Source organism: Tinamus guttatus, unplaced genomic scaffold (assembly GCF_059628265.1).
Source record: "Tinamus guttatus ecotype Peru unplaced genomic scaffold, ASM5962826v1 Tinamus_guttatus_pri_ptg000459l, whole genome shotgun sequence".
In the NCBI taxonomy this organism is placed as follows: domain Eukaryota; kingdom Metazoa; phylum Chordata; class Aves; order Tinamiformes; family Tinamidae; genus Tinamus; species Tinamus guttatus.
In genome coordinates this window covers 4,502,902-4,529,982 of record NW_028288993.1, presented here as the reverse complement: position 1 = coordinate 4,529,982, position 27,081 = coordinate 4,502,902, and the positions used below count along the sequence as shown (strand labels likewise).

The following is a 27,081-nucleotide window of genomic DNA, read 5'->3' as shown; positions in this document are numbered from 1 at the left end:
GCACTTCTCATTTTGGACACCGCTTCTGCAGCGACGTGGTCCCAGCCGGCCGTGAAGCTCCTGGCTGCTCGCCAGGGCTGTGAGGAAACCTTAACCCCTGTGGGAGCAGGGAGGAGGAGTGGGAAGTTGCCCCACGCAGGTGGCGCAGTCAGAAAAGCCTTTGTACTTCAGAACAATCACGGGTCCCCACGCTGGAGATATCACTGTGAGCGCTTGTGACCTTGGTGGGCAGTGCAATTAGCAGCGCAGGTTCATGTTGCTCCTTCATTTATGGCTCAGTTGATCTATGATCAATGAGCCCTGTCTGCACTTCAAAGACCTGCCTTGGCTTGGGTTAGGATGACCGTGGTCTGCCACCCACGGCGCCACGTGGCCGTCTCCACGGCCAGCAGAACTGGCTGTGGACCCTGGCACGGAGACAGCCAGGCTTCCAGGTGCAACCGCTCACGGAGGAAAACGGTCACACACACCAGAGCCCCTCCTCTCCCTTACCTGGTGCTGGGACTTTGCAGGGACAGGACGGGATGGGCAAGAAGGGAACAAAGAAACACAGACAGAGAAGGATACAAGAGGTGCTGCACTGGCGGAGAGCATCACTCAGCAGCTGCTTCCTTCCTACTGGAGAATCCAAGGCAACAACAAAGGAGCAGGACATTAGCTTTATTTAAGGCACTAGATTCACCTGCAGCGCAGCTGCCCCCACCCCAGCAACACCAGCACCTTGAATGAGCCATATCCCAAGCTCCCAAAGCAGCTCCAATGGGGAGCGAAGCTCCAGCACGGCTTGAGGACAGGCAGCGCGGTCAGCAGAGGCTGCAGTTAAAAAAGCAGCTCTTCCCTGCTCTGCAGGCTGCTCTGCAGATTATGGCCCGAGGAGCTTTGTTGCTACTCGCATCCTTGTGGGTGCTGAGTGACCCCACTTGATGGGCTACAGCCCCTTTTGTGCCAACAGCTAAGGCAGGAACCTCTGCAGCCAGACCTAGTATGATCCTGGGCAGGGTCCCCATCCAGGGGCTGGTTTTGGCTTCTCTCTCTTTATTGAAAGAGCAAAAAACTTCCTAGGGGGCTTGTTGCAATGGGGAGGCCACCTTCTACACCCCTTTTTCACCTAGGTTCAGAGAGACCTGGCCTGTCATACTTGCAGGAAATCTTTGCCTCTTCTTTGTTGCTTTGCTGCAAAAACTCGGAATGGGGCAAAAAAAAAGGCACTTCTGACCAGCTCCAGGTCCCTTGGACGGAGTTGCCCCAGTCCTCAAGCAGCTCCACTGGCTCTGCAGCAAGGGAGAGAAGCCTGTGGAGCTGCAGCGGACAGGAGGGGAAGCAGCTCGCTGTAGTCTAACATGTGGTTTCCTTTTCTTCTAAGTTGCAGAAAGGCTGTGATGGAAGGGCATTTGGCAGAGTGGCATTTTAGTATGATTGTAGAAGAAATGCTGAAATATGACAATAAGCCCACACAAAATAACCCCCTTTACTTAGAGTGCAACCCCCTAAGCCTGGCCAATCTGCTTTAGGGCCTGGCTCTTGATAACCTCCAGCACCACAGGCGGAATTTTATCAGGAGTCATGTACTTGGCTTTCAAGATTGTCTGATGGGCTTCCTCGAAGAGCTTCGGCCCCACCGCTGCTTCCACCCGGCTGCGCCACTCAGCTAATTTTGGCTTCTCCTCAAAGAGGTTGTGGCCAGCACCTACAGGCTGCAGAGAGAGAGCGACAGAGCCTCAGAGCGGGGTTTCCAGCAAGCCTCAGACAAACCCTTTGCAGGATGGAGCAGACCAGAGTATGGATGATTCTGGTTCAAGCCAGGATATAGTCCCCACCTGGGTTTATCTCTGGTTCTTAGCAGGTAGGAAGAGGAATCCTGTGCTGTCATGCTCAGCAGCTGCAGTCCCGTGGGACTCACAGCAAAAGACCCTTCCCTTGGCTGAGCCAAAAAGTGTCCTCAGGAGGAACACAGAGGTCCGTGTGGACCAATCTGTCTCTTCCAAATATCTGTACTTTCAGTAGTTCACTTTATGAAATTGCTCATGGTAGAGTTTAAGGTAATCAAATAGATTGTTCCCACCTAAAATACAAGAGGGCTCTCTGCATCTCTAGACAACCATGGCACCGCATCAGTGCTTCAGTTTGGCGACGGGAAGCCCCTGCTGTGCCATTAAAAAAGGCTAAATGAAGACCATATAAAAGCACCCTCAGACACACATGGAGTTAGTTTCCCTCACGAGGTCCTGCTATAAAGAAAAGAGCTGTTCCCTCAGCCTCCCCCTCCTCTCTCTCTGCCTAGTTTGTCATTCCTCTCTTTTTATATAGAAAAAAATGTCAAACCTAGAATTTTTGACCATAAATCTATAAAAACAAGTTCTCATCAAAGTAGAAGCTCCCTTACAAACAATCTCAGTTGTGGTCAAAGTCAAAAAGGAACAAGTTTAAACTCCAACAAGCTGCAGAGGGAAGACCTGCCATATAAGAAGTGCCAGTGCTGCAGCTGCACCAGGGCCTGCCCCAGCCTCACCTGCATGAGCTCCACCAGTGCCACCAGGTCTGCCAGGGACACCTCGCTGCCTGCGATGAAGGGCTTGTCCTGCAAAAACTGCACCTCAAACTGCTTCAGGACAGTGTTCAGCTCCTCAACGATTTCTTCAAGTTTCTTCGGAGGCAGAGGCTGGCCGACAAGGACAGGCAACATGAACTACCAGGGAGAAAAGAAATGCTGTTTTTTATATGTTTCAATCCAAACTTAACTCAGCCCTGCCACTGACTTCTAAGGATCCCTCACCAGGATCCTTAGAGAAGCCCTAGAGATATCCCTGCACACAAGGGATATCTTCTCGGACCATCGAAGCCGCAGCTGTTAGCACTTAGTTTTTAGTGTAAAAGCCTTACCTTAGGTAAGAGCCTTACCTTAGATACGAACACGTCGCTGCCCTTGGCGCGGATGTTGGCGTGCTGCCACGACAGGTACTCATCCACCCTGGCCCGTTTCTGCAGGTCAGATGGGTACCAGTGATCGGGCGTCTTGAATTTGCGGGCCAGGTAGAGGAGGATGGCAATGCTACACGGAGAGCAAGAGGCCAGTGAGATTATGAGATTAGATGCTTTGTCCTTCCCCGATCCCGAATCCTGCGCTGCTGGAGCAGCAGCAGAACAAACTGGCCCAGCTCAGGTGCCAGGGCAGGATGCACAATGGTCCCGAGGTGCAGCACACACCGGGGTTTTGCGGGCCTGAAGCGCTGCCCGCGGGAGAGCCCCGAGCTGCAGCTCGCAGAGCTTTCGTGGCCAGTGCTGCTTGAGTCACTTCTAAGTGTCTCTCATAAAACGGAACCAAGAGATGGGAAGGAGGCATGTGGTACCCGTAAGGATATCCAGCCGTACGCTGGCAGAGGCCAAGCAGTCGGGATAAGCAATATTTGAGCCTCACCTTTCCGATAAGAGGAAGGAACCATCCTCTAAGGCCGGCACTTTCATCATGGGGTTCACCTTGCGGAACTCCTTGCTCTTGTGCTGCCCTGCAGGGGAGGAGGCAGAGCTGCTCAGCAAACCCCGCGGGCCTCGAGGCCCCAGCCCCGTTTGCACAAACACCGTCCTGTTTAAATTCACGAGCAATCAGAAGGTGCCACAGGGCAAGCCGTGGCTTTGCCCAATGATGTCAGCTGCCTCCTTGGTGCCTGCATGCCAGGAGAGCCTCTTGTGAAGGTCACACTGGTTAGGGCACCATTCAGATCTGCCCTGGGCTGTGACAGCCTGAGCTTGTGCTCGCAGGTACCCCCCAGGGCACTTGTATGAGGCAATACACACTCCTAGAGTGAATGCTGAGCTCCTTGGGGGGGGATATTAATATCCAAAATGAAGTGGCTTAACCACACAGACAATGAGAAATGTGTTTTTTTTTTTTTTTTTTTCTGGAAAAGGTGGTAATCTATGTTTGATTCTCCCTTTGGCCCTTAGGTAAAGGCAAGGTTAAATGATTCCATACAAAGTGGTGGGTGCATAAGTACAAACCCAGGAATCTAGCTCCACGTGCAAGTTTTGGCATATGCAGATTGTATAGTAGAGTAAATATGGATATGATTTTGCTTTCAAGATAGCTTTTAGGTGCCCAAAACATGGGAGGCAGAGAATGAAGCTGATAGGAGGGCATTTTTTGTCATTTTAAGTCTCAACCTGCTCCTGAGTATTTGAGCCCAACCTCACAAAGCTGCAGTATAAATTACAGTCCATGTCCCCTTACTTGGCACAGTGACACACACTACTGCAGCAAGGCCAGCTGGGCTTTCTTATACCCAAGGTCTTGGTAAGCGCTGATCTGGGGGTCTGTGTGCTCATACTCGTCTGTCCAGCACCTAGATCCTGGGAGAGGAGCTCCACACAGTGTTACACACGGTGCAGGAATCAGATGCACCTTTAGCATTCCTGTAAGCCAAATTACCTTTCTTAAACCCACTGACCAAATCCTAGGGTGCTGGTCAGAGCAAACACTGCTGCTGGTGGGTATGAAGCATCAGGAAACGGGGATTGAACTCACTTCCAGTCTGATCCCTGCTACTCATTCCAGTTCTTCTGTTCTCTGTGATGCTCCTTGTTTGACTACCAGTCACTCCTGCGTGTTGTTACCACTGTCATCACAACCATCTACTGGAAGGGGGCAGGCGGGGGCTAATCCCAGCTAGCTGTCCTGCAAACACTGAGACACAGATCAGTAAGAGCAAAGAAACTGTAACGTGCAGCCAGGGAACAGCTCAGGCATGAAGGGAAACCTAGAGCTTAAACCATAATGCGCTTGAAGTTCTGAAGTAGCAAACGGCAACCTCGCTTGTTCGTTTGTCAATTTGAGCCCCAGAAGCCTTCTCAGCTTTTACTATTTTAAGTTTTAGTTGCTCAGGTGCTTTTAAGTCCCCTAAATTATCTTAATGTCTAAATTAATTGGCAAGGGGTAGTTTTTGGCTAACTGTAGTTGGTACAAGGGGAGCTGAGAGCCCGGCCTCGGGAGACGATGGGCAGCGAGCTCAGCCCAGGAGCTGTCACGGGGGTGTTAACAGTAGATTAGGGAGAGGAGAGAGGCCCGTCCCAGCAGCAGCTGCTCACGGGGACGCAGGTTGCTGGGGATCCCGCACATCTTGGGTGTCCCCTCGTGTGCACAAGCTTCCCAGCTCCTATTTATCTCTCAAACAGTCACGGACTTGGCTCCAGCAGAGACTGGAGGAGAGTTTCCTCTTGGAAAAGTGGTTATTCTTTCCCAGACCCCTTTTCCGCTGAGACTGAGCCCATGGCGAAGGTGCCACGTGCCTTTGCAGAGCCCTGTTTGGCCCGGCTCGGGAGCCCAGCGGGCCGCGGGCGGAGGCCGCGGGCCCGGCCCCACTCACCCTTCATGAGCTCCACGCGCTTGAACTCGAAGGGGATGTTGTTGCTCTTGGCGAAGAGGTAGAGCGCCCGGCAGGGCTGCGAGAGCAGGTCCAGGTAGAGCTTCAGCGACATGGTGCGACCGCCGGTGCTGCTGGTACTGCTAGTGCTGCTGGTACTGCTAGTGCTGCTGCCCGAGCTCCCCCGCGCCGCGACGGGGGCGGTGCCGCGCGCGGGGCGGGACCGGGGCGGCCCGCGCTGCTGCCCGGCCCCGGCCCCGGCCGCCCGGCTCGGCCTCGGCCCCAGCCCCGCAGCCGTCCGCCCGGCTCGCCTCGGCCCCGGGCCCGGCCGCCCGGCTCGGCTCCGGGCAAACTCCAGCCAGGCCGAGCCCCTCACTGGGGCCCTTGATTGCTTGGTGATAAGGAAAAGCAAAGGGAGGGGGATGGTTCCCTGGGTGCTCAACGAACAGGGGTGCACAAGAGCCTGAGGCTTTGCCTGCTCCGGGGAGGTTACATGGCCTGACATCTTTCCAGTTCTGGTTCTGTGATTGCAGACACCAAGACACACTTGCTTCACAGTTAGGAGTAACTTCAGGTGTTTCTCTATCCTCCCCTTCCACACATCCATCTCTTCCCGCAGCTTCCTTCCAGACTTCCTTCCCCTCTCCCTACTTACTTCATCCTGCTCCAGGTACGTAGTGCTAATGAAAAAATACATTTTTTTTTGCCTTTTGTGCAAGTATGCCTGACTTTGCATAACTGCCCTGTATCCCCTCGACACAGTTGGAAGCTGTAGGCAAGACTCCTAACAGCTGCAAGGCTTGTGCCAGAAGCAGCTATAAATACCCATGGCATGTGCCACACAGATAGTTAGGGCTTGCACTGACACAGAGTGCAGGACTAGTTTAGTGTGCATTAACGCTAACCTAACACTTTAAAATACCTATGGTAGAAGAGGAAAGAACAGAAACACAAAACTCTCCTCACCCCCTTCTCTTCCTCTGTACATAGGAATCTTTAATAGATAGTGAATTTTTATTTTTAAAAGATGTATATAGTATTTAAAAGTTGCAGTTCACCCTACAAAAGCTGTTCAAACAGCAGTCTGTTATAGGCACTGTATAAGCTTTCTGCATGTGCAGATACAATTGCTCGTGCAGCAAGACAAGCATTATTTCTCCAGGTTTGGAGGCAGGAATGGGACAGTGGTTGCCTTTGGCGAGTGACTGTTCCATCAGGCCCCTCTTGCAGGGCTGTAGAAGGCTCTTCTGTTCACTGGTTGAAGACACCAGAAGGAGAGGTAGGATACGATGCCAAGTTCTCCAGAAGGCAGTTTCTTTCTTTTTTTTTGTACACCAAAGCAAACTCTCTTCCCCCACGCTTGAAATGGGAGCAAAGTTCACAACAGCAGACTTGGCACGTGACGAAGGAGGAGCCAACCCTTCAGCTTGGGAACCCTCTCATTGCCACAGTGCTCTGCAGTGCAGTCTGTCACCTACCCAGCTTGGCTTCAGTGCCACAGCACATGATCCCCTCTGCCTGCATTCACTCAGGCTCGTCTCTGTGCTCGTTCACCCTGTTCAAAATGAAAATCAAGAATGTGACTGAAGATACTGTCTCAGGGTCACACAGAAAGAGCTCATGCAACAATTTAGTAACAATTCTGTCCTGTCTAAGTTCTCTAACACCCTTAACCTGCAACTCAAAATCATATTTTTCGGGGACAGACATTAAAAGCTTTGCTTTTATTTCAGAAGAGTAAATAGAGAGCAGAACTCTGCACGAACTCGCAGAGCACATAAGGTCTATCATGGATCCCTAGTCTATTCACCAGGCAAATTCTGCCAGAAAGCTCAAAACCTGCCCTCTCAGCTTTAAGGGAGAATCAGCAGAAAATACTTTCCCATTTGGGAAAACACAACTTCTAGTTAGCATGATTGTAAATTAGTGTTAAAACTCTGTAATGGCAAAATGCTTAATCTCTGTATTTGTCTGCATTCCTTCAGATGCCAAAATCTTAATGCCAGAGGTAGAGAGAGAGGCAGAATAGAAAGTGGAATATAAATATTGCCTACTTTTTGTTTAATTGGAGAACCTCCTTCTCTCTTCCCTTTTACAATTATTTTATAATGATACACCCCGATATACTGCATTGGCTCTGAAGTGTATTTCAGTTAAATAAAAGGATTCTGGACACTAACCAACCTATGTTGGTCAAGGGTTGCAATGAACTGTTTAAAGTTGCAATTTCATTTTCTGCTTTCTTCCCTGTTGCAATTACCTTGACCGTTTTCTCAAGCTTAGACAGAGCTTCTTCATATTGCTGCACCAACGGCTTTAACAACTTGCCCTTCACCAAGTGCTGCTTTATGTCTGTGATGCCGGCATCCTTCAGCATCCGCAGAAACCTGCGCTCCTGCGCAACACAACAGACACAGAGGAAGAGGTGAGACAAGGACCAGGCCTAGTCTCCTGTGAGCTGGAAAATGAGCACGTTTCTAACAGTGTTACCCAGTGGAGAAATAACTGAATAGAAAGTTACAACAAAATGCAAAGCTCAGCCGACTGGAGAAGACAGGAGATAGGAACCCTGTGTTCCTCCTGCTCCTCCCTGCTTCTCTTCAGAACAGATCCCTCATCGATGACATACCTGAATTCTAAGGACCATGCTGAAAGCTAAGCCCGTTTTTCCTGCACGAGCCGTTCTTCCAACCCTGAAATCAGAAAAGGGAGCATGTAAATGAGTTTAGCCCTGCAGTCACTCCCATTATCAACTCCAAGAGAACCTCAAATTCTCTAGATGTGGAGAACTCTGAGTTGGAGGTCACAGCAGCAGGTCTTACTATATGTTACAAAAGATGAACTTTTTAGGAGTCATTCACAGCTGCAAAGCCTTTGGAGTTTTCTGAGCGTCTGGAAAGCCAATTCTTGACACTGTCCAGAAAAATATTTCTAGCTTCTGAAAAATATATTTTATATAGTAGGGTGCTGATCCTCTATTCTAGAACTATCTTATTCTGGTAATGATATGTTGAATTTTGTTTGGAAAGCTATTTGCATATCAAAGGAAAAAAAAAATTAAAAAAGCCAGTACTAAAACCCCTTTAAATGGGGGTTAATATTACCAAATATTTCAAAATAGTAAACTAAGTTGACACTGATTCCTTCTGTTGCTGATTATCTTACCGGTGAATATATGTCCTGATGAACTGAGGAGTATCATAGTTTATTACACAATTCACTCCCTTAATGTCGATTCCTCGAGCAGTGGCATCTGTGCTGATTAACCTGTTTTTAAAAGTATACATAGTTATTTTCAAGTAATGCCTTCTGCACTACAGAGTATAGATACAAGTGAATACAGCACTAAGTTTGCTCACCTCTTTTTAAAAATCTGTCTGCTGAGCACAGGACTAACACTGTAAGTCACTCCCTAGTGTCACTGACAGCATTAGCCACCTGCAGATCTTCAAGGATCACTCCAGGCTACTCAGCTACTGTTGTACACTGAAAGCTACTGGCTGCTTCCAGGTTTTCCGAGCACGGAATGCTGATCCTGGCAGCTCCCATTTCTAGCATTTATGGTAGAAAGCATAAAAATTGATGTTACTGCCAGAAATATATGTAGCATTTATGGCAGCAAGCATAAATGCTATACATGGTTCTGGCAGTAACATTCATTTTCATTCCACTGAACACCTGATCACATCTAACATTTCTGGAACTCCATGTGTTTCAGGCAGCAATACCAACAGGCAGTTACATTTATTGCTTGTTATAAAATAACACATATAAACACAGACTACAGCTAGATTAAAACAGACCAGATTATATGTAGGTATTAACATACTTCAGAAATTGCAAGCTCAAGTCTTCCATCTATTTCACAATTTGGTTGCTGTATGTTCAACTTCACAGGGCAGCCTGTGTAAATGTGTTTTTGGTTCCAATGTGCTTTTCACACTGGCAACAGCCTGTGTCGAAAGAAACTCATTTAGGATACTCACAATTGTATTTTTCCTTGTTCAAATTCCTTCATGGTTCTATGTCTCTCATTTGGAGGCAACCGGGAAGAAAATTCAGCCACAGTGACTCCACCAAAGGCTCGAATCAGCAGGAACAACCTGTAGGTAGGTGCAATAGAAACTGTCACTTACTCAACTTACTAACCTTATCCAATGCAGAGCTACTGCAGTCATTTTACTAATATAGTCACCTGTGGGAAGCCTCCTTGGAGTTGGTAAAACATAACACCCGGCTAAATTTCATTTTCAGCATGAAGTGCAAGAGGATCAAAGGCTTGGAATTCAGGTCACAAGGCACATAACATTGCTGCAGCAGACAGGGAAGAAAATCAAATACAGTGACTACTTCTTACCAAGCTACCTGCTCCAAAGCCTACTGCTTTTCCAAGACCTCCATAGGCTTGGAGATTTTGCTAGTGACCAAAACCAACAAAACCAGACCCCACACTGTCACCCCCTTTAGAACAAGCCACAGTTAGGTACTGGGAAGATACAAGGTAGAGCTGCAGACCTGTGGTCTAGTGTTCTCACTGTTGCCTATGGCAAGGAAGAACATGCTTGTGTTCTTGTGTTGAGAAGCAAATGCGACCTGTGTTCCCAGGCTTTGGGAAGCAACGTTGTACACAGGCTTTGAGAAGGACCTCTGAGGTGTCATACATTATTCTTACTTCCAATCTCCATTCCTATTGCTCGTGAATCTAATTCTGCATGGAGAGGTGTTTTTTTTAAAGCAGCTATGAAATGAAGCCCATGTCATACCGACAGCCCCTCAGGCAGGGTGTATTTCTCATCAGCATCCTGTTCAGCCTCTGCTCCAAGTTTTTTCTCAGAATAGACAGATGTGAAGAGGCGTGGCTGGAATAAGCCCAGCTGCTGCAGCTTCTCTGGGTCCTGGGTTAGTGTGGCTGAAAACAGCAGCTTCTGTAAGGGTATCTGAGGATGACTGGAGCTGAAATAAAGCACAGGAACTGAGCTTTGAGGACACAGCAAAGGAATTCCTCTAGAAGGGTTTTCAGATGATGATGTGAGGGAAGCAATTATATCTTTTTGAAGCTCTTTTCCCAGGCCTGCGCCTTTCCTGTTGTTTCTTTTCTAGAGACAGACAGTTCAGACAAATCCGATCAACACTGTGAAACCTACCACACAACTGCATTCACTGTCCAAACCCCCATCTTTGCCTCCTAGCCACCCCTGCCCCCACCTTAGCCCCTTTCAAGCTATGGAAAAGTAGCTGCCTTAGTTTGGCAGACACTTCACTGAGCCAGCAGGCTTTGGCAGAGCCTGTAGCAGAGTATGACGGCATCTCGGTGCTGTCGTTTGTTCTACCAGCTCAAAGTGCATAGTGCAACTCACCTGGCTGCTGTGAGAGGCCCTGGTAGGGTCCTATGAAAAAGTCTGTTGGAGCCAGAGTTGTCATCTGCTTGGAATGCAGCTTTGACAACTTGGTTCAGCCAGTTCTGGTGCATGTCATCAATCATACGGTCAGCTTCGTCTATGATCTGAGTTTACAGGGACAAAATACACAACTGTTAAATACTGTCTGGTGCTACAGAGCTTTTATTTTCCTTCTATTTCTTTAAGAGCTGTTCCATAATGTAAGATACTGTTGCCTAAAATATAGGCTACAGAAATAATTTTGTATAAGACAACTGCAGTCTTCAGACTGCGTGGAAACTTTCACTCAACACAATTATGCTCTTTGCCCCTCCTTCCTCAAATAAGGACAAGTGTCTCATTTTCTATTCCTAAACAAAATTTTTACTTTTTTTTTCTGATTGCTCAGTAGTCAACCTGGCACTCAAATTACACACAAATTCTTTTGCACTTAAACTCAATCTATACATTTAAGCAAGAGAAAAATCTCCACATCCTGAACAGCAACTGTGTGTCTGTACAGATTCCCATACTTTTGTAAACTACCACAGTCTGATAATTTACCCTGAAACCCTGAGTTTTGATTAATATTTGCCAAGGTTTTACTATGCATTTGCAAGAGGAAAGAGAAAAGGGGAAGCAGGAGGCCACTTGGGAGTCAGGACTTGGGGAAAAAAACCTTAGCAATCCAGAATGTGCACGAAGACCACACAGCACTTCCAACACAAATACGTTTATAAGCTGCACAAGTAGAAAGAGGGAATTACTGATGTAACAGACCTTGCACTGAGGTGGGAGACCCCGGAGCTGACTCACCAGGAAGCGAAGCTGTGTCAGGCTGAACCCTGGGGTCTGGCTGATGTGATCTGCGAGGCGCCCAGGTGTAGCCACAATAATATCAGCCAGGCTGCAGTAGCCTGTCACTCTGAAAAAGCAAACAGCCTGTCAGTAACTTCCTCCCTGCAGCCATGTAGCAGAGATCCTTGGTGAGCAGAACTTAAGCCTTCTCTTAACAGAGAAATAATAAAATTCAAATACACTATTACCTCTATTTACCTTGAAGAGCATGCAAGGCAGTGCTGCAGACTAAACTCTATTCTGTTACACTACTACATTTGAAACAGAAAGGAATATTCCTCGTTTTACAGAAGAAAGTTTAACTGAAGCAAAACCTAATTTTACCAAATGTTACCAAGCACATGGTAATAGGACTCCCCTTGCAGTGGGGAATTTTTTATGGGTAAGTTTTTTCCAATAATATTTAAGTTTCAGCGCTGTTCTCTGATGGAACAGTACATTGGGATAAAGGTTGAAAGTCTGTTACCACCTTACAAAACCAAGACAACAAAAAGAACTCAGTGCTGGGCATTTCATGACAAGGGCCATTCTGCTTATGACCTGTTTTATTTGACTAGTGAACATGGCAGACACTTCTAACAGGTATTTCTCCTTTTTACAAGCATTACTTATACTTTGGCAACCTCCCCAGAAAAACCACAAAGAGGTAGTAGTAGGCATCCTGACAAAGATTAAACAATGTGTTTAGCACAAATGCACTAAAATCACTATCATGTGGTGATGTTATGCAATAGTTTTTACGTTGATCTCTGTTTATTGAGATTAAATAGTTAATAGACAAACTCTATAAACTTTATCTAAAGGCCATTTAACCTACTTTTTCTGGACAAGCATCTCCTGCTCCTTTGCAAAAGATTTCTGGCCAGCAAGAGAAACGACCTTCAGACCTGTACCATCAGTGTAAATGTTGAATACTTTACTCACCTGTAAAGAAGAGGTGGGTTTTTTTTAGTCACAATGAAATCAGTTAAGGCTATTACACTACTAACATCAAACCCATTAAAAGGCTTGTCGCCACAGAGCAGTCAGATGAAATGTTCATAGCAGAAGCCTTTCCCTCATCCCAGTTCTGCTCAGAGAGAGGGAGAAGAGCCACATACCTGTTGTGCCAGTTCTTTTGTGGGCAGAACCGCCAGAGCTCGTACTTGGCAAACCACTCGATCTAGCAGAGCCTGCCAAAACAAAGGCCAAATAAGCCCCTGAAAGCAGTGGAAAGAGGATTCTCATACCCGAGGCATTGAGGAGATGGGCGCAATGCATCCCCCAGAACTGTTTCCATTTTATTCCTCTCTATCCTCCCAACCCTTTGCACTGTGCCTTTCATCTGTGAAAGGGAACGGGATGCAGAGACGAAAGGGCTTGTACTGCTTTCTTAGACAGCTCTGAGTTAAAATCTGGTGGTTTATGTCCACAAATTCTTTGACTTTTTGAACTACCTCTAAAAGCTTCCCAAATTTTGCTGTGAAAGAAACGCAGCTTTAACTTTTTTCCCTACAGACATTTGCTGTGGGTACTCACCTGGACTACAGGTATGACAAAAGACAGGGTTTTACCACTGCCAGTAGGTGCTGAGACACAAATGTCTTTGGGGCGGTATCCTCCCTGCCCCATCAAATACCCATTGGATGCACTCTGGAGAATAGCAGGGATCACCTCTGCCTGAACTGGAATTAAAAAGAAGTAAGTATTAACTACAGAAGTAAATGAACTAAGATAAAACTCAGTCTATCCCCAAAAAAATAGCAATGAACTTGTTTCCATGTCAGTAGTTGTGCTTCGGAACATAAAACTAAAGAGAAGACTATCTGGGTTTATCTGTTTCTTTTTCACTTATGTGAACCTAGCACTGAATACAAGACATTTTCCTCTCCTAGAATCTAACCATTTCTAATTCTTAACTTGCATGTTACCATGTTAAATATTTTTATAACCATACCTGTTCTGCTGTCCTCATGCACTCAAGTAGTCTGGGTAAATCTGATAGTCTAAGACTGCAGGCTCGGTGCTGTCAATCTGAGCTAGTAATTTACTACAGCTGAAGGCAGGAGTTCCCAATTCCCCTCCCTCCTATCCCACTGCTGCTTCTTGTCACCCCTGCTTCCAGTTGTGGAAACACAAGCTTCATCTACATATTTAGGTGCTGGCACTAGCACCAGTACAGTAGTACCTATCTGTAAAATAGGTAACATAACAGAAAAACAGCTATTTATTTGTTTGTTTGCTTGGATACGTTTCTGCTATTTCAATGAGTTAAGTAGGTTCTCATTATGGTCCAATTAGCAGCAGAGATTGTGCACAGTAAGGAAATAAAACATGTCTGGGAGCAAAGGGGGGAAAAAAAAGAACATGAGTAAGAGCTCCCTCTTTTGGCAGCTGAAAGATATGACTTTAGGTCACTTATCTTTTCCAGCTGCATTTAAGATTAGTTAAATGCTCTCAACTTCTTAGCCCAGGCAAGTCTTTGAAAGTGAAGGATTAGAACTGCTGTGATCAGGCAAAAACATCAAATTTGCTTTTGGTCTATTTTTCACACAGCTAACTAAGCAAAATACATATCTCATTGGAAGAGATACACAAGCAAACAGATTAAACTAAGTCAATTTAGAAAAAGACAAGGGTACGATTAAGGTACCTGGAAAAAAGGACTCTATTCCATTCATTTGCAGCTTCTTCAACAGTTTAGGATGAATTCCTGGAACATCTCTGATTGGAACTAGATTTTCTTTGATACGTTTTTGCACTAGTTTAGGCTGAGCAAGCCACTGTGGTAAGAAGGGATGAACCTGAGGTGGGAAGACAAGAAGTAAGAAGTGCTTCTGGTATGAGGCAGGCAATACAGTACCTAAAATAAGCTGATAAATGGCCTCTTCCATTCTTTGACTTCATCAGAATTCAGTAAAGATATTTACCTTCTGCACTGGCTTTCTGTCATAGTCACCAAGAACCACGAGACTAGAAGGTGGTGGTTTTGCCTCTTCCTCCAAGGCAGCTATGGACAGCTCTTCCTTTCTACTTTGATTTTCTTCAGTGTTTTCACTGTTATCTTTGTGTTTTTCAGCTCCTTCAGTTTCCTCATCCTTCTTCCTTTTTCCATATTTATTTCCTAGGTTACTCCTGTTCTCCTGTTGCTCAGCAGCTTCTTGGTAATCTGGAGTTTGGGTAATGAATAAATAAAGCTGGAGATGAGAATACATTAAACAAGAAGCACATGGAACAGACCACAATGCAAAACGTAATTAACAATCCATGAGCGTGTCTTGCTTCCTAAATCCAAGCACAAGAGCTCAATGTTGCTTTGGTCGCATTAAGACAACTGAAGACAGAAGTGACATAATTCCCTCCTTCCCTTAATTTAAACTGGTTTCAAAAGTTCACAGTAAGGGGCTTTCTACTGCTACAAGATCTGCTCTGGGAACACATTAAACAGATGAAGATACAATTTATTATCAGCTAAATTTAGCAAATTAATCAAAAGGCAACTTTTGTCCACTTCTCTGTGGAGAAGTGCCCATCACAAAGCACCAAGGTGCTACAGACCCAGCTTACCACTACCTGCTTCAGTCCTCTCTTGGGCCGCGCTTGCTTTTCTCCTATTTTGCTTCTTTCGCTTCTTTGAGGGGGGGCAGCCACCCGCCACCGCCGCCGCCTCTGTGCGTGCCCGTCCCCCCGGGGAGCCGCAGCCTTCTGCGCCCGCATCCTCCTCGCGCTCCGCCTTCCTCTTTCTTCTCGCTCCCCGGGATTCGTCCGCAGATTTAGACGTCGAGTCCCCGGCGCGTCCCCCGAGCTCGCTTTCTCCCCGCTCCGGCTCCAGCAGAGGCGCCTCCTGCTGCCGCTTCCGCAGCTCGCGGGCCTTCGCCTGCTCTTGCAGCCGCTGCAGCAGCGCGCGGGAGCGATCCTCCCTCTCGCCCTCCTCCTCTCCGCCGTACCTGCAGAGAGCAAGGACAGGCCCCTCAGGCAGGGCCGGACTAGCCCCCCCCCCCACCGCGCGGCGGCCCCGCTGTTACCGGTGGATGCAGAAGAGCGCCATGGCCGCGCTAAGATGGCGTCACCGCACCGCGCGGCGCGCTAAGATGGCGTCAGCCGCGCGGCGGAAGGATCGAGAAGGCGCCGAGCGGGCGCGCGCCGCCTGTGGGGGAGGGGCGCGGCGCATGCGCACGCGCACGGGCGGGAAGCGGCCGAGATGGCGACGGGGGGACACGCGGGGAGGAGCCGAGGGAGCCCCAAAGGGGGAGCCCCAAAGGGCCCCAGCGGGTCCCCCTGTCCCCTCGGCCACTGCCGGCCTCGCTGCCGCATGGCTGCCTCAGAGAGCTACCCCGGGAGCTGCCAGTGGCCGCTCCCCACACACCGCCCGCCTGGAGGGAGCCAGGCGCAGGGCAGCAGCTCTGCGCCCAGACTGACAGCGGATCCCTCCTGTCCTGGTCCTGCCCAGGCAGGCAGCTCATGGAAGGGCTCCCCGAAGCAGCAAGAACAGGACTGGTCCCAGGGCTGTTTCCAACACAGGGAAGGAAGAGACAAACGAAGGACATAAAAGATGCACAATGGCAGCCAGAGCAATGTGGAGGCCTGAAGGCAACTGTAGCCTCTGGATCCCAGCACCAGGGACATGTCCACAGAGTGCTATGAAGGACCTGCCCTCTAGAGTGAAATTGCATGTCTGAGAAAGGAGGAAACCAACCAGAATGAAACAGATACCCAAGATAACCCAACTGCATCCCCTACCTGTCCGGTAAAACTCACACCAGACAGCTTCCTTCTAATTCTTTATTTGTTTTCTACATAGAGAAAACAGGAATGTTGAAGCAGCAAGTGGTGGACACACTAACGAGGAGCCATCGATCAGTGAGGGTGCACAAAACACGGGGCCGTTTGTGCAGAGGTCTCTGCTAACTGGCAGGAGAAGGGCAGGTCCAGGAATTTCCTCTTTGGTCAGACGTGAGAGCTCTACGCAAAGGTGGAACCATTCCAGCCCACATTGGCGGCATTCATGTCATAGTAGTTGATGTACACCCTGCAGAAAGACAATGAAATTATTAAACCGTTTATTTTAAATAGTCTTTGGGATGTTTGGGGTGAGGGACAATGCTTCCTGATACCCAGGAGAAGCAACTTCAGACATGCATTTTTGATAGTGTTTTTGGTGAAATCTAGCTAACTTTTTGGACAGAGTTTCCAACAGCCAAGATTCTTTGGAGTGCCTGAAACTGCACTTTGTTTGCTGAAATATAAACTCTCCTCTTTGGTCATGAACTATTCAGACACTGAAGAGCTGTTGTTAGGAGCAGTCACAAATTTCAGGAGACCACAACCTCTGGTTGCGGAGTGCTGCAGTGATTCACAAGTGTCAAGCAGTCGGGCAGTTTCTCATGAATTTCAAGCAGGCCCTGGGGCCGGCTCTGCGGTTCTTCCATCCCATTCCAGATGTGAGCGACAGCAGATTATTCCTGTCCTTCCCCACAGCTCGCAGGCCCCATCCTGAGCTCTGCCAGGCCGCCAAGGGGCCATCCACAACCCGCTGGCTCCTTTCTGGTTTCTCCATCTTTCAACTCCAGCCTGTTACTCTTCCCTTCTGCTTCTGGTCTCCCATCATGAGAGGACAAGACATCAAGCCTCCAAGGCCAAACCCTGCTCTGTCGCTTGTGTGGTATTTCTCCCTACTCCAGTATCACGAAGCCATTCAATAGAGAACTCTCAAGGGAAAGTGTAGGCAGATTCTTAACTGGACATGAACAAAAATGCATGATCACTGCACATCTTTTGAAACATACACACATCATGGCTTTTTATTCTTTCTAAATGGACTTTTCAAGGGAGTTTCAGAGAGAGAGAGAGAGACAAAGTTAGCATCCTCTCCCAGCCTTACCTGTCTGCAGATACATGCAAGTGCTTGGAGATCAGGTCACAGAGGAGCTTGGTGTAGCTCTTGTTCTGCTGCCCTCCTATTTTGCCAATGCTGTGCAGACTGCAGAGAGCGCAGGGGTCCGTGGAGCCGCCAAAGGACATCATCTGGTCAGGTATGATGTGCACGGCTATGTACTGTGACAAGGGACACGGGGTTAGGGCACCGCTCGCCTCCCTCAGGATGTGCGTTTGCTTTTGGTGCCGTAACGCTGCTACACACCGGGACACCGTGTAGTACCCGGGGCTGAGGCCAGGCAGCCGGCAGGGCCCCCCATGCCGTTCCCGGCGCTCGGAAGCAGCGCAGCTGCTCCTAGCGCGTCCCCGCGGAGCCACGGGAGCCGCGCGGCGCGGAGCCCACGCGGCGCATCCCGCTGCGGTGCGGGCACCGGGCGTGTGCGTGCAGGAAGCAACGGCCACGCGGGCGCTTCCCGCCGCGCAGCCGGAGAACGCGGCCTGAAAACCGCCTTTCCCCGCCGCGACCCTCGCCGCCGGGCCCGCTCAGGCCTGCGTGGAACCGCGCCAGCTCCGCCGTGATTCCCCGCGGCAGCAAATCCGGCGGGCGGGCGCCCGCGATAAGGGCCCCGGCTCACCTGGGCAGGCTTGCCCGTGGCCTTGGCCAGCTGCTGCGTGAGCTCGCCCAGCAGGCTCTCGGGCACGGCGTCCCTGCACACGTTGGTGTAGATGGCGAACATGGGCATGGTGGCGGCGGCGGGAGCGGCGGCAGGAGCTGCGGTGGCGGCGGCGGGAGCGGCGCAATGGAGCGGGGCGGCGGCGGCGCCTTTCAGCGCGCGGGGCCGGCCTTAAAGGGGCCGCGCCCCGGCCCGGACAGCGCGGGCGGGGGCAGGCGCAGGCGCGGGGCCAGGAGGGGCACAGGCCTGGCCTCGGGAAGCTTTCTTTTTTTTTTTTTTTTCTTTTTTTTTCCTTCAGTTTTCCTTTTGCAGAACAAGGGCGCATTTGTGTGTTTGGTTTTAACGGCGTGCATGGCTTTGCCACATAAGTGGAAGTGTGCCCCACTGGCTGCCTTTTTAATCATTCCCTAGTGCTTTTCAATGAAGTTGAAAATGACCTATTCCTCCTCAGCACCCTGGTTTTCATATCACACTTTAAAAAAAAACTAGGAAAAGACGACATGATCTTTTCTTTTGCTTAGAAATGAAAGGGTGTGAGTCTATGCAGAGGTGCAGGGCGGCTGGAGAGCTGAGCCTTCCGCAGGGCTGTGTGAGCGGCTGCACGTAGGCTGCAGAGGGTACAGCACTGCTGTGGGTGCAGCGGCAGCTCCCTGCACTGCTTGAAATGACTCACAGGAAGGCAAAAGACAACTAGGCCCAGAGACATTTTTAGGCACATGAATCAAGCACATGGTAATTTTTAGCAGACTCAATATTGTGCTGCTGCTGGAAAGCTTGCAACCACATGCTCCCCACAAAAGGGGAGCATGGCAACATATGGCCATGGTTCAGAGTGGACTGCTAGGACAGGAAGAACTGACAGGAGTGGGACACTTGTTTGTGATTAGCACTGTTGCTAACTGAAAATGTTTCCTTCTGATGCCCTCAGCCGCTTTTTGCCTTTCTGCCTCCTACTTGTTTCACAGAGGTGGTTGGGAATTCACGTAGCACAGGGAAAAAATGCTGCACTGCAGTGGGGTCACTGGTGTGTTGCACACTCACATGCCACATTGATAATGTTTTCTGGCTGGACAGCAGATGATGTTTAGAACATCACTGATTGCTACTTAAAAAAAAAAGAGGAAGAAGGGAAGATATCTAAGTAGTTAAAAGGTTGGATGTTTTACAGAAATACCTCATGACCTGCACTCTAATGATCGGTGGGAGCCCAAGGCAGATGGAACTTTTACATATCCTATTAGGAAGCGTAAGGCAGGACTGCTAGGATTTATAGGAAGTCCTCATTGCACTTGTGCCCTAGGGTACTTTAAGAATACACACATTTCAAGGTTTGGATGCTCTGAGAATAATTCTGAAGGTATCTATCACAGGAAGGCTGCAGAAGTCCAGGGCAGGTTGAAGACTTTCCAGAAACTGAGTGCAAGTGGCAGGGCTGTGGCATTAAGTGGCTGCAACTTTTCCTGCCTGAGCATATTGCAGTCAAAAACAGAGCAGAGAGCAACTGGATAGGGAAAGAAGAGCCAGGAGAATCTCAACAAAATTCCAGTAATGTGGATCCAAGAGGAAACACAGGTAAGAGTCTTGGAACGATGGCTCTGTTAAGAAAGCAGGCTGCTTTCTGTACCAGGGAAACACCTTCCTCTGGTGAGATCCTGTTGCATTTAGGGGCTGTGTAACCATTCTTCATGAGTAATTCTGACAAAGGAATATCTACCTACCTTGTGTGATATCTTCCTCAATGGACACAACCCTGCAAGTCTTCCCATGAGCACAAACAACATTTAGTAAGATTAAATGTTATTTAAAAAATAATCACTTTATTTATAATCTATTTAGCATTACTTTGCACTGCTTGGAATCACTAAAACAGCTTTCAGCTGTTATCCCAACAAGTGCTTTTGCAGGTTGAAATGCAGTCTTGGTATTTAAAGTGGCTGCAAACCAAAGATGCAATTGCAACAGAATATGAATATTTACAATAAAGCTCAGGGTAGGAACAAGATTGGTTTAGGATATGCCTGATTTTCAGAGCAGGAAATATCTGAAGTTTTTTTTCTCCTCTCTCTCTAAAAGAAGAAAAAAAAAAAAAAAAGAAAACTTCAGAGACAGATGGTCTTATATGACTCACGGCTCTAGTGATATATGTTGATATGGAAATCTCCCTTTCATAGGTAACTCATCCCTTTAACCTCTGAGAAGGGCTAACTGGACCCATCCCTTCTTCTGAGCTGTGCTCCAATATTCATTGGAACTGCAAGTTGTTCAGTGGATGAAAAAGGGGAGGGCCAAACAACAGTGGATTTTTCCACTTACTCTGTCACTATTCTCTATTCCTGCTGAAAGAGTCTGCCAGGACTCAGTTTTTCTGCTAAACAGCTGCATGTCCGGGAATACTCTGGTGGCAGATGTAGGGAGAGTCTGCCCTGCAATCTTTCTTTTAAAGGACAATCCCATCTTTCCTCTTTTCAAAGAAGGCCCCATATACCATATCTGGCAATCATATCCACTGAGTTAGACGTAAAATGCGCTCTGAAATTTGACCAAAAAGTATAGCTAAAAATCAAGCATTAATCTCCACAAAAAATAAACCATAAAAAAACCCTTAATATTTTGAGAAAGCACTTTCCCATCGCAACCACAACCTTTAAAAAAAACAAACAAAACACACAGAGGCTCCAAATCATGAGTCTCTTGCTGGATTTTTGCTTTTATTTTGGTAGCAGACTTGGCATTAAAGCAATAGTGAGTAGCAGCCAATGAGGCACCAGTAGCTCTTACATTTGTATCAAACACAGATAATAGCACGAAAACGTCAGTGTTCAGAAACCATGGTGAAGGTTCAGAAATAATCTGTTACCACCTGAGGGCACCTCAAGCAAAGGTGGTGCTGTTCCAGCCTACGTTGCCAGCACTGATCTCAAAGAAGCTGACATAGATTCTGAAAAGGAAGACAGACACCATTAGCACCAAGACCAGAGAGCTGCAGCCTCACCACATTCCTGCTGCACTTTTGCTCTAGGTTCTTGCCCAGATCTTTATGCTTCCCTATACTGCACCATCTCAGCAAGTCACAGGTTTCTTTTTACATATATATATATATATATATATATTCTGGCAACTGAATGTCAGTGTTTTATTCTCCTCCCCACCTTTCATACTGTGTGTGATTGTGTTCTGGAGTCCTTAGCATTGTTCTGCTGCCTCTTGTTTTAAGGTCTTAGGATCCCGGATTTTAACCAAAGTGACAAAGTCACTTCAGCACAGACTGGCATACATTCAGGAATGTGCAATAGAAACACTTCTATTTAAATGAAAGTTTCATAGTAAACCTTCAACCAAGAGACAATGTAAAAATGTTGACACATGTAATTCACTAGTTAAATGAAGTCAAGTTATTGCAGCTGTACCCAAGCTTGCACACTATCTGTTTATGTACAAGACCTGTGGGTACACAGAATGCCTGAATCCTTCATAATTTTAAATCAAGAAAAATAGTTTACAGCTTTTCAGCACTGAAGCTAATGCAGTCATTCCTTTCTTCTTTGAGGGTTACTTTATTAATTTGGCATTTAACATCTTCCAGCAGATCGGTAATAGAACATCAGAGGACAGGCTTAGCATTAGTAGCCTCAGCATCTTTTGCAAGCCACGTCAGAAACTGTTGCCTGAGTTTACCTGTCAGCTGGTATTTTCAGCTGCTTGTTCATCAGGTCACATAGCAACTTGGAATAGGCCTTGTTCTCTTCATCTCCTATCTTGCCAATGCTATAGAGAAAGCACATAGCACAGGGCTCTGTAGATCCTCCAAATGACATCACCTGATTAGGGTTGATCTGTATTGCTAAATACTGTTGGAAAAGAAAGAAATTTATCTTTGGTTATTATACAAAAAAACAAGTTTTTGAAAATCACAGAACTGCAGTAAGAATACGTATATACTGATCATTTATGCTTTTAAAATTCTCTGCTGTATGTGTCTGCAATTCCAGATCTCCTGAATGTTTTCCTGCAAGTCACCAAGATGAGGTGTCACACACCACCACAGCCATTTCCACAGTATTCTGTTTGGAGATGGGCATTGGTGCCAGAGCTCCATCTGTTGTGGAATGGCTGTTCTCCTGAAGTCCCATTCGCTTAGGGCTGCTTTTTACAACTAAAATGCAAGTGAATGGTTTGTTTCACGCTTGTTCTCACTCAGCAGCCCTGCAGCAGATCCTGCTCTGCCTTCTGCCATCTCCTTGAATTTTTTCCTCCATGCCTCACAATGTCCAAGGCTTTCATGTGTTGACATGAAACTGTCTAGATTTGCAGTGCACTGTGTGAAATTCCTGGCTGTTAAAGGCTGGTTCAAAGACATCCTGCTATTTAGGCTGGGGAGGCCAAGTAGCTAACAGTTCAGGCCAAGAGAGGACAGTTGTGGGGAAAACTACCACATGTTGTGTGCTGGGCTGCCCTCTAGGGCAGCCCTCCTCTTGTACCCCAAACACACATTAAGCCTAAGATAAATCTGATGCAGTCTTGAGCTCTCCAAGCAGACCCTTCTGAAATAACTCCAAAATAGGGCAGGAGGCAGAGAGATCTGCTCCAAGGGAGACAAATGCTCATTGCTTGCCAAATATCACCAGTCTACTAGCAGAGAGTAAGCACTGTAGATCAGTTCATAAACTAGTGGGTTGCAATTAATAATAAATAAAATAAAAGTTGGGGGCCTGCCCAGGCACACAGCTGGAAGGAGATCCCTGCAGTATCCTTTACTGAATACAAGCTTTGGGTAGAGAGCTCAGGTGCTCCCAGGGCTTGTTGACCTGCAGCACCTCGAGAAGCTTCCCCAAGCCCGGGGCTCCCTGGCCCCGGGGGCAGAGCGAGCAGCAGCAGCCGCTGGCGGTCGCGCAGCTCCCCCCGCTTCCCGCGGAGATTTCGTGCCTCGCTGCCTCCAGCCATAGTCGTCTCCACAAGGGCAAATGCAAACTGACACCGCTGAGGTCTAGATCAACATCCCTCTCATTAAACAAAATACAACGTAATCCCGCTTTTGTCCTTGATGGCAGGACAAGTAGGAGAATGTATCTATGTTAATATTCATCAACAGCCTGCAGTTTTCCCTGCTACTAATACGTAGTGTCAGATCCACACACAGGGGAGTACGGGGATCAGTTCTGTTGGCGTTTGTCTGGCTTCTGTTCTTACCCACGTTTATTAGCAGCGCATCATTAGAACTCAGCAGCAGTTAACCCTCCTGCTGGGACAAGCTAGCCCGAGATAGCAGGAGTTGTCTGGGTAATTAACCTTGCCCATCGTTTACAGCTTGTTTGGGTGCAGGGTGCATCTGACAAAGCAATACAGAGTGTGTAAAGATCCGGCTAAATTACCCCTTGCTCAGCCCTGTTCTCTGTCTGAACACCTCGTTCTCTCAGCTAGGTTTAGGCCAAATGTAAGTATACAAATTTTAGGCACAAATGTAGGTCTTTAAACACCTACTTCAGAAGCAGGTTATTATAAAAAACTTACCAAGCTGAAGTGTTAATCAGCACTGTTCTCCTGAGAGCAGTTTGAAAGCTTTTTGAAAAAGTTTTCCAAGTACAAAAAGCTGTTTGATGAAAACAAAAGAGCAGGATTTTTCCAAATGGTACCTTTTCCTGTGAAAGCTCTGCATTCCAGCCCCCTCTAATCCTTTCCCTCTTTGTGTTACAACTAAGACTCTCCCATTGCCTCCTTTGTCCTGAAGGGCTTGCATGTCCTCTCCAAAAAATCCCTTTGTTGTTCCCTGGAGAACTCCAAGCCCCATTCAGTACCCCTTCCACGCTGCTGCACAAACGTGTTCCAGCTGCAGCCCAGCCTGGCCTCTAATTCCTATTCAGGGGCTGTTAGGCAAGAATCACCAGCTGACAAGCCTTCCCCTCCCCCCCCGCCCCCCCCCAAAAAAAAAAAAAAAAAAACCAGAAAGTACTCATTGGCTAGATTGGAAAAACCTTTGCTTTTAGAAGGAGGAAGAGAAATTTCACTGTTTCACATAATAATTGTTATATTTCTCCATGCACAGAAGAAAAAAACACTTTTAAAACCTTTTATCTACAGTTTAGCCCAATTTCTGTAGGGACAGGGTTTATGCAACCTAAAGCATTTCTGAATACTCAAGGTCAGCTAACTCCAAACAAGCTTGTAGAGATACTGGTTTCCTACACATACAATGTTAGGGGATTATCACAGAGTTCTACTACTGTCCCCAGAGAAAGATCTCTTCATTAGACCGAGAATCTGCCTTGAAGAGACATAGTAAAACCAGGTCTCCTGTGGTCTGTTGATGCACAACCAAAAAGCCAACAGCTCTGAACAAGTTGGCTTGGTGAGAATATCCAGCCATGGGAAGATCTTTTTGACTCTCAGCTGCACGACAAAGATTTTGTAATCAGAATGCTAAGCAGTTTTTATTGGCCAGAAAAGTGCCAGTACTATTAACCATCCTACCTCTGGCCATGACTTTTTTATGCTCTTTATTGATACTTCAAACTCTCAGTACTTTCAATCTAATATTGTTTTCCTGTATGTCATTTTGTTTTTGGGAAAAAAAAAAAAAAAAAAAAAAAAAACTTTCCTTGGCAGTTAGTGAAGTGCTAACTATGTCAGATGAGGAGCTAGCGGTGCTCTGCTTAGCCCCAAGGAATAACACAGCACATTGCTGAGCTTAATGTCTGTTATGGTATATTTTGTAGCTTTACAGACTGGTGACTGTTAAGTCTGTTATGTGGAACCCAGCTGGTGACTGAACTTCTTCAAGCTTCCATCCAGGGTCCCAAATATTGCTTTAAAATAGGCTGACTGCTTCTCACTCCAGTGACAAAGGGAATAAAATCCTTCCTCAGAATTTCATCTCAGTCTTCTCTTTTCTAGACTAGAGAAGAGATTTGTGCCTCACGTTACATTAATTTCTCTAGTGTTTTTCTCCTTGGGTGCATTTTTAGTCTGCCTACCTCTTCCATAAAGCAAAGGGCCTGAGGATGGCAGGAATGCTTCTGCTGAGGCCTCCTGTTCACGTAAGTTACTGCTGCCATAGTAACTGAGGAATAGCTTGTAGCTCTGTAAAGCATAAAAAAACAGGGTAAAAACTACTCATCAACAGCTTTCAGTAAACAACTGATACAACTCCTACTAGCCTTTCTGGAATAATTAATAAAATCCTTACAAGAGCCTTGGGAAGGAAAGTCATTTTCAAGTGGCATTTCAGCCCTTTATCTTAGAAGTATAAAGTCATAGGTTTTAACAGGTTAAAAAAAAATCCCACAGGCTGATAATGCAACCAGGAGGTGTTTTCTACTTTAGCATTTTGACCATGAGTAATAGGACTTTGCAAAAAGTTATTTTTGCTAGATCTGAAGTGAGCTCTTCTTCAGCTGTAATTACAAGGCTGCAGATAGCACAGTGGGAGATAACACAGTGTATTCAGCACCCAATCAAGCTGCAGAGCCAGGAGCATTTTTTTCAGACAGCTGGATTGCTGAGAGGTACCAGGCACTTACATAACCAGTTACTTGACACAAGCCTGCATGAGATAGAGTCATATACCAAGCTATTGCAAAGACTGCATGATTTAAGATCCCAGCCTAACTCAGGAACAAAAAACCCAAGCACCCAACATGTTTATACAGGGAGGAGAATCTTAGGGCTAGTGAGTCAGTAGGCACCTTAGTTTAGCTAGGATATCACTGAGAATAAGTCACAGCACAGAGCCAGTTGCCTATTAATGGAGAGAATATCCAAGCATTAACACTTACCTGTGCTGGCTTGCCCAGTGCTTTTGATAGCTGCTGAGTGAGCTCTCCTAGGAAAGGGTCTGGAACTTTATCCTTGCTTATATTTGTGTTAACTATGAATTTAGGCATCTTCAGATTGTGAGAGGAGTCTCCTTAGTCTTGCCACTCAACTCATTCACAGCTCTGCTCCTATCTCCCCTTGTAGGCTACTCACCCAACATGAAGGAAAGCATCTCAGGAGCCTTAAATATCCCTGTTGTCTGACCTTGCCCAGGTGCACCTGGAGGAGTGAGGAAAGGGGCTGCAAGTGCCACCTGCAGGGTGCTGGCTGCGGTGCGGTCACCCTAGGGCTGTCACCGGGGGAAATGTTACTCCAGAAATCAAAACATGCAACACTGATAAAACTGGTACTTTGTTTTTGGATACAGTCTAATCATGGAAACCAGTGAACGAACAAGTGTTTCAGAGACAAGTATTCAGAGAACAAGACAAGTATTTCATTCTCAAATGTTTGAGAATGGGAGGCTTCTTTTTTCAACATACATGTAAAAAATGTGGATGGACTCTTCAACTGTGAGATCCCCCCCTTTCTGGGGGATAGTGCATACTAAAAAACATCAGTAGCACATGCAGTGGATGCAAGTGAATGCTTGACTGTGATGAAGCTTCATCCAGAATGATAATGATAGGAACTGCTGTTTGCAGTATTGGTGAGTTTCTCCTTCAGTAAGTTTCTGAAAGCAGGTGACATGATCCAAAGCATTTAGTCACAAATCATACCGTAGTTATTAGTTGCCACTTCAGAAAAGCAAAACCGTATTTCTAACCAACTTCACAACTTCTTTTCTGCTGTGTGTGTGGTAGCTGTTATTGTAACAGTGTGCAGTAGTCCCTAGTTATTTGCAACTTATTTATATAAAAAAAAATCCAAAACTTTCTCGTTTCTCAAAACAACTGATGCAATTCCCGGAAGCTGATGTAGCAGCTGGGAAAGCAGATCCTTAGACACCACAGAGGCTCTTGGGAGTGGTTAATCTTGTAGGAGTCATTTTGACTATAATGAATATAATAATGATGCAGTTCGATAGGTTCTTCTTGCTGCTGAGAGTTAGTTGTTTGTTCAGCACTGAGTTTTCCATTACATTTCCAGACTGTTGTGCAGGATGTCAACAATATTCTCTCTCTCTTTTTCTCTCTTTCTCTCTCTTTCTCTCTC

The 27,081-nt window shown here is 47.0% G+C and overlaps 4 protein-coding genes across 4 annotated transcripts; all 4 read right to left on the bottom strand.

Annotated features, from left to right (window-relative positions):
- Positions 1-1,197: 1,197 nt before the first annotated feature.
- Positions 1,198-5,485, bottom strand: LOC104570421 (glutathione S-transferase theta-1). Its single transcript, XM_010217422.2, has 5 exons — positions 5,358-5,485; positions 3,416-3,503; positions 2,899-3,049; positions 2,510-2,686; positions 1,198-1,694 (listed from the first exon to the last, which is right to left on the bottom strand). The coding sequence occupies exons 1-5, from the start codon at positions 5,467-5,469 to the stop codon at positions 1,488-1,490; spliced, it is 735 nt and encodes a 244-aa protein (XP_010215724.2). The 5' UTR covers positions 5,470-5,485; the 3' UTR covers positions 1,198-1,487.
- A 1,216-nt stretch (positions 5,486-6,701) lies between these two features.
- DDX51 (DEAD-box helicase 51) lies at positions 6,702-15,629 on the bottom strand. Its single transcript, XM_088532355.1, has 16 exons — positions 15,595-15,629; positions 15,137-15,516; positions 14,500-14,738; positions 14,223-14,373; positions 13,109-13,254; positions 12,691-12,762; positions 12,408-12,514; positions 11,549-11,657; positions 10,712-10,857; positions 10,118-10,307; positions 9,550-9,665; positions 9,341-9,457; positions 8,520-8,621; positions 7,984-8,047; positions 7,615-7,749; positions 6,702-6,909 (listed from the first exon to the last, which is right to left on the bottom strand). Exons 1-16 carry the CDS (start codon positions 15,615-15,617, stop codon positions 6,883-6,885), a joined length of 2,124 nt encoding a protein of 707 aa, XP_088388481.1. The 5' UTR covers positions 15,618-15,629; the 3' UTR covers positions 6,702-6,882.
- A 708-nt stretch (positions 15,630-16,337) lies between these two features.
- Positions 16,338-18,245, bottom strand: LOC104570418 (macrophage migration inhibitory factor). The gene is made up of 3 exons (XM_088532218.1): positions 18,079-18,245; positions 17,451-17,623; positions 16,338-16,598 (listed from the first exon to the last, which is right to left on the bottom strand). The coding sequence occupies exons 1-3, from the start codon at positions 18,184-18,186 to the stop codon at positions 16,532-16,534; spliced, it is 348 nt and encodes a 115-aa protein (XP_088388344.1). The 5' UTR covers positions 18,187-18,245; the 3' UTR covers positions 16,338-16,531.
- Positions 18,246-20,881: 2,636 nt separating this feature from the next.
- Positions 20,882-25,997, bottom strand: LOC104570393 (macrophage migration inhibitory factor-like). Its single transcript, XM_010217397.2, has 3 exons — positions 25,887-25,997; positions 21,793-21,965; positions 20,882-21,055 (listed from the first exon to the last, which is right to left on the bottom strand). Exons 1-3 carry the CDS (start codon positions 25,992-25,994, stop codon positions 20,989-20,991), a joined length of 348 nt encoding a protein of 115 aa, XP_010215699.2. The 5' UTR covers positions 25,995-25,997; the 3' UTR covers positions 20,882-20,988.
- Positions 25,998-27,081: the final 1,084 nt, after the last annotated feature.

Coding starts and splice junctions, on each gene's coding strand:
- LOC104570421 (XM_010217422.2), bottom strand. CDS start 5,469: ATGTCGCTGAAGCTCTACCTGGACCTGCTCTCGCAGCCCTGCCGGGCG. Junction 3,050..3,415: donor TCCTTCCTCTTATCGGAAAG/GTGAGGCTCAAA, acceptor CTCTCCGTGTAG/CATTGCCATCCTCCTCTACC. Junction 2,687..2,898: donor GCGACGTGTTCGTATCTAAG/GTAAGGCTCTTA, acceptor TCTCCCTGGTAG/TTCATGTTGCCTGTCCTTGT.
- DDX51 (XM_088532355.1), bottom strand. CDS start 15,617: ATGGCGCTCTTCTGCATCCACCG. Junction 12,515..12,690: donor CAAAAGAACTGGCACAACAG/GTATGTGGCTCT, acceptor TCTTCTTTACAG/GTGAGTAAAGTATTCAACAT. Junction 8,048..8,519: donor ATCAGGACATATATTCACCG/GTAAGATAATCA, acceptor TTCTGATTTCAG/GGTTGGAAGAACGGCTCGTG.
- LOC104570418 (XM_088532218.1), bottom strand. CDS start 18,186: ATGCCCATGTTCGCCATCTACACCAACGTGTGCAGGGACGCCGTGCCC. Junction 17,624..18,078: donor CCACGGGCAAGCCTGCCCAG/GTGAGCCGGGGC, acceptor CCCTTGTCACAG/TACATAGCCGTGCACATCAT. Junction 16,599..17,450: donor TTGCATGTATCTGCAGACAG/GTAAGGCTGGGA, acceptor GTCTTTCTGCAG/GGTGTACATCAACTACTATG.
- LOC104570393 (XM_010217397.2), bottom strand. CDS start 25,994: ATGCCTAAATTCATAGTTAACACAAATATAAGCAAGGATAAAGTTCCA. Junction 21,966..25,886: donor CACTGGGCAAGCCAGCACAG/GTAAGTGTTAAT, acceptor CTTTTCCAACAG/TATTTAGCAATACAGATCAA. Junction 21,056..21,792: donor CTGAAAATACCAGCTGACAG/GTAAACTCAGGC, acceptor CTTCCTTTTCAG/AATCTATGTCAGCTTCTTTG.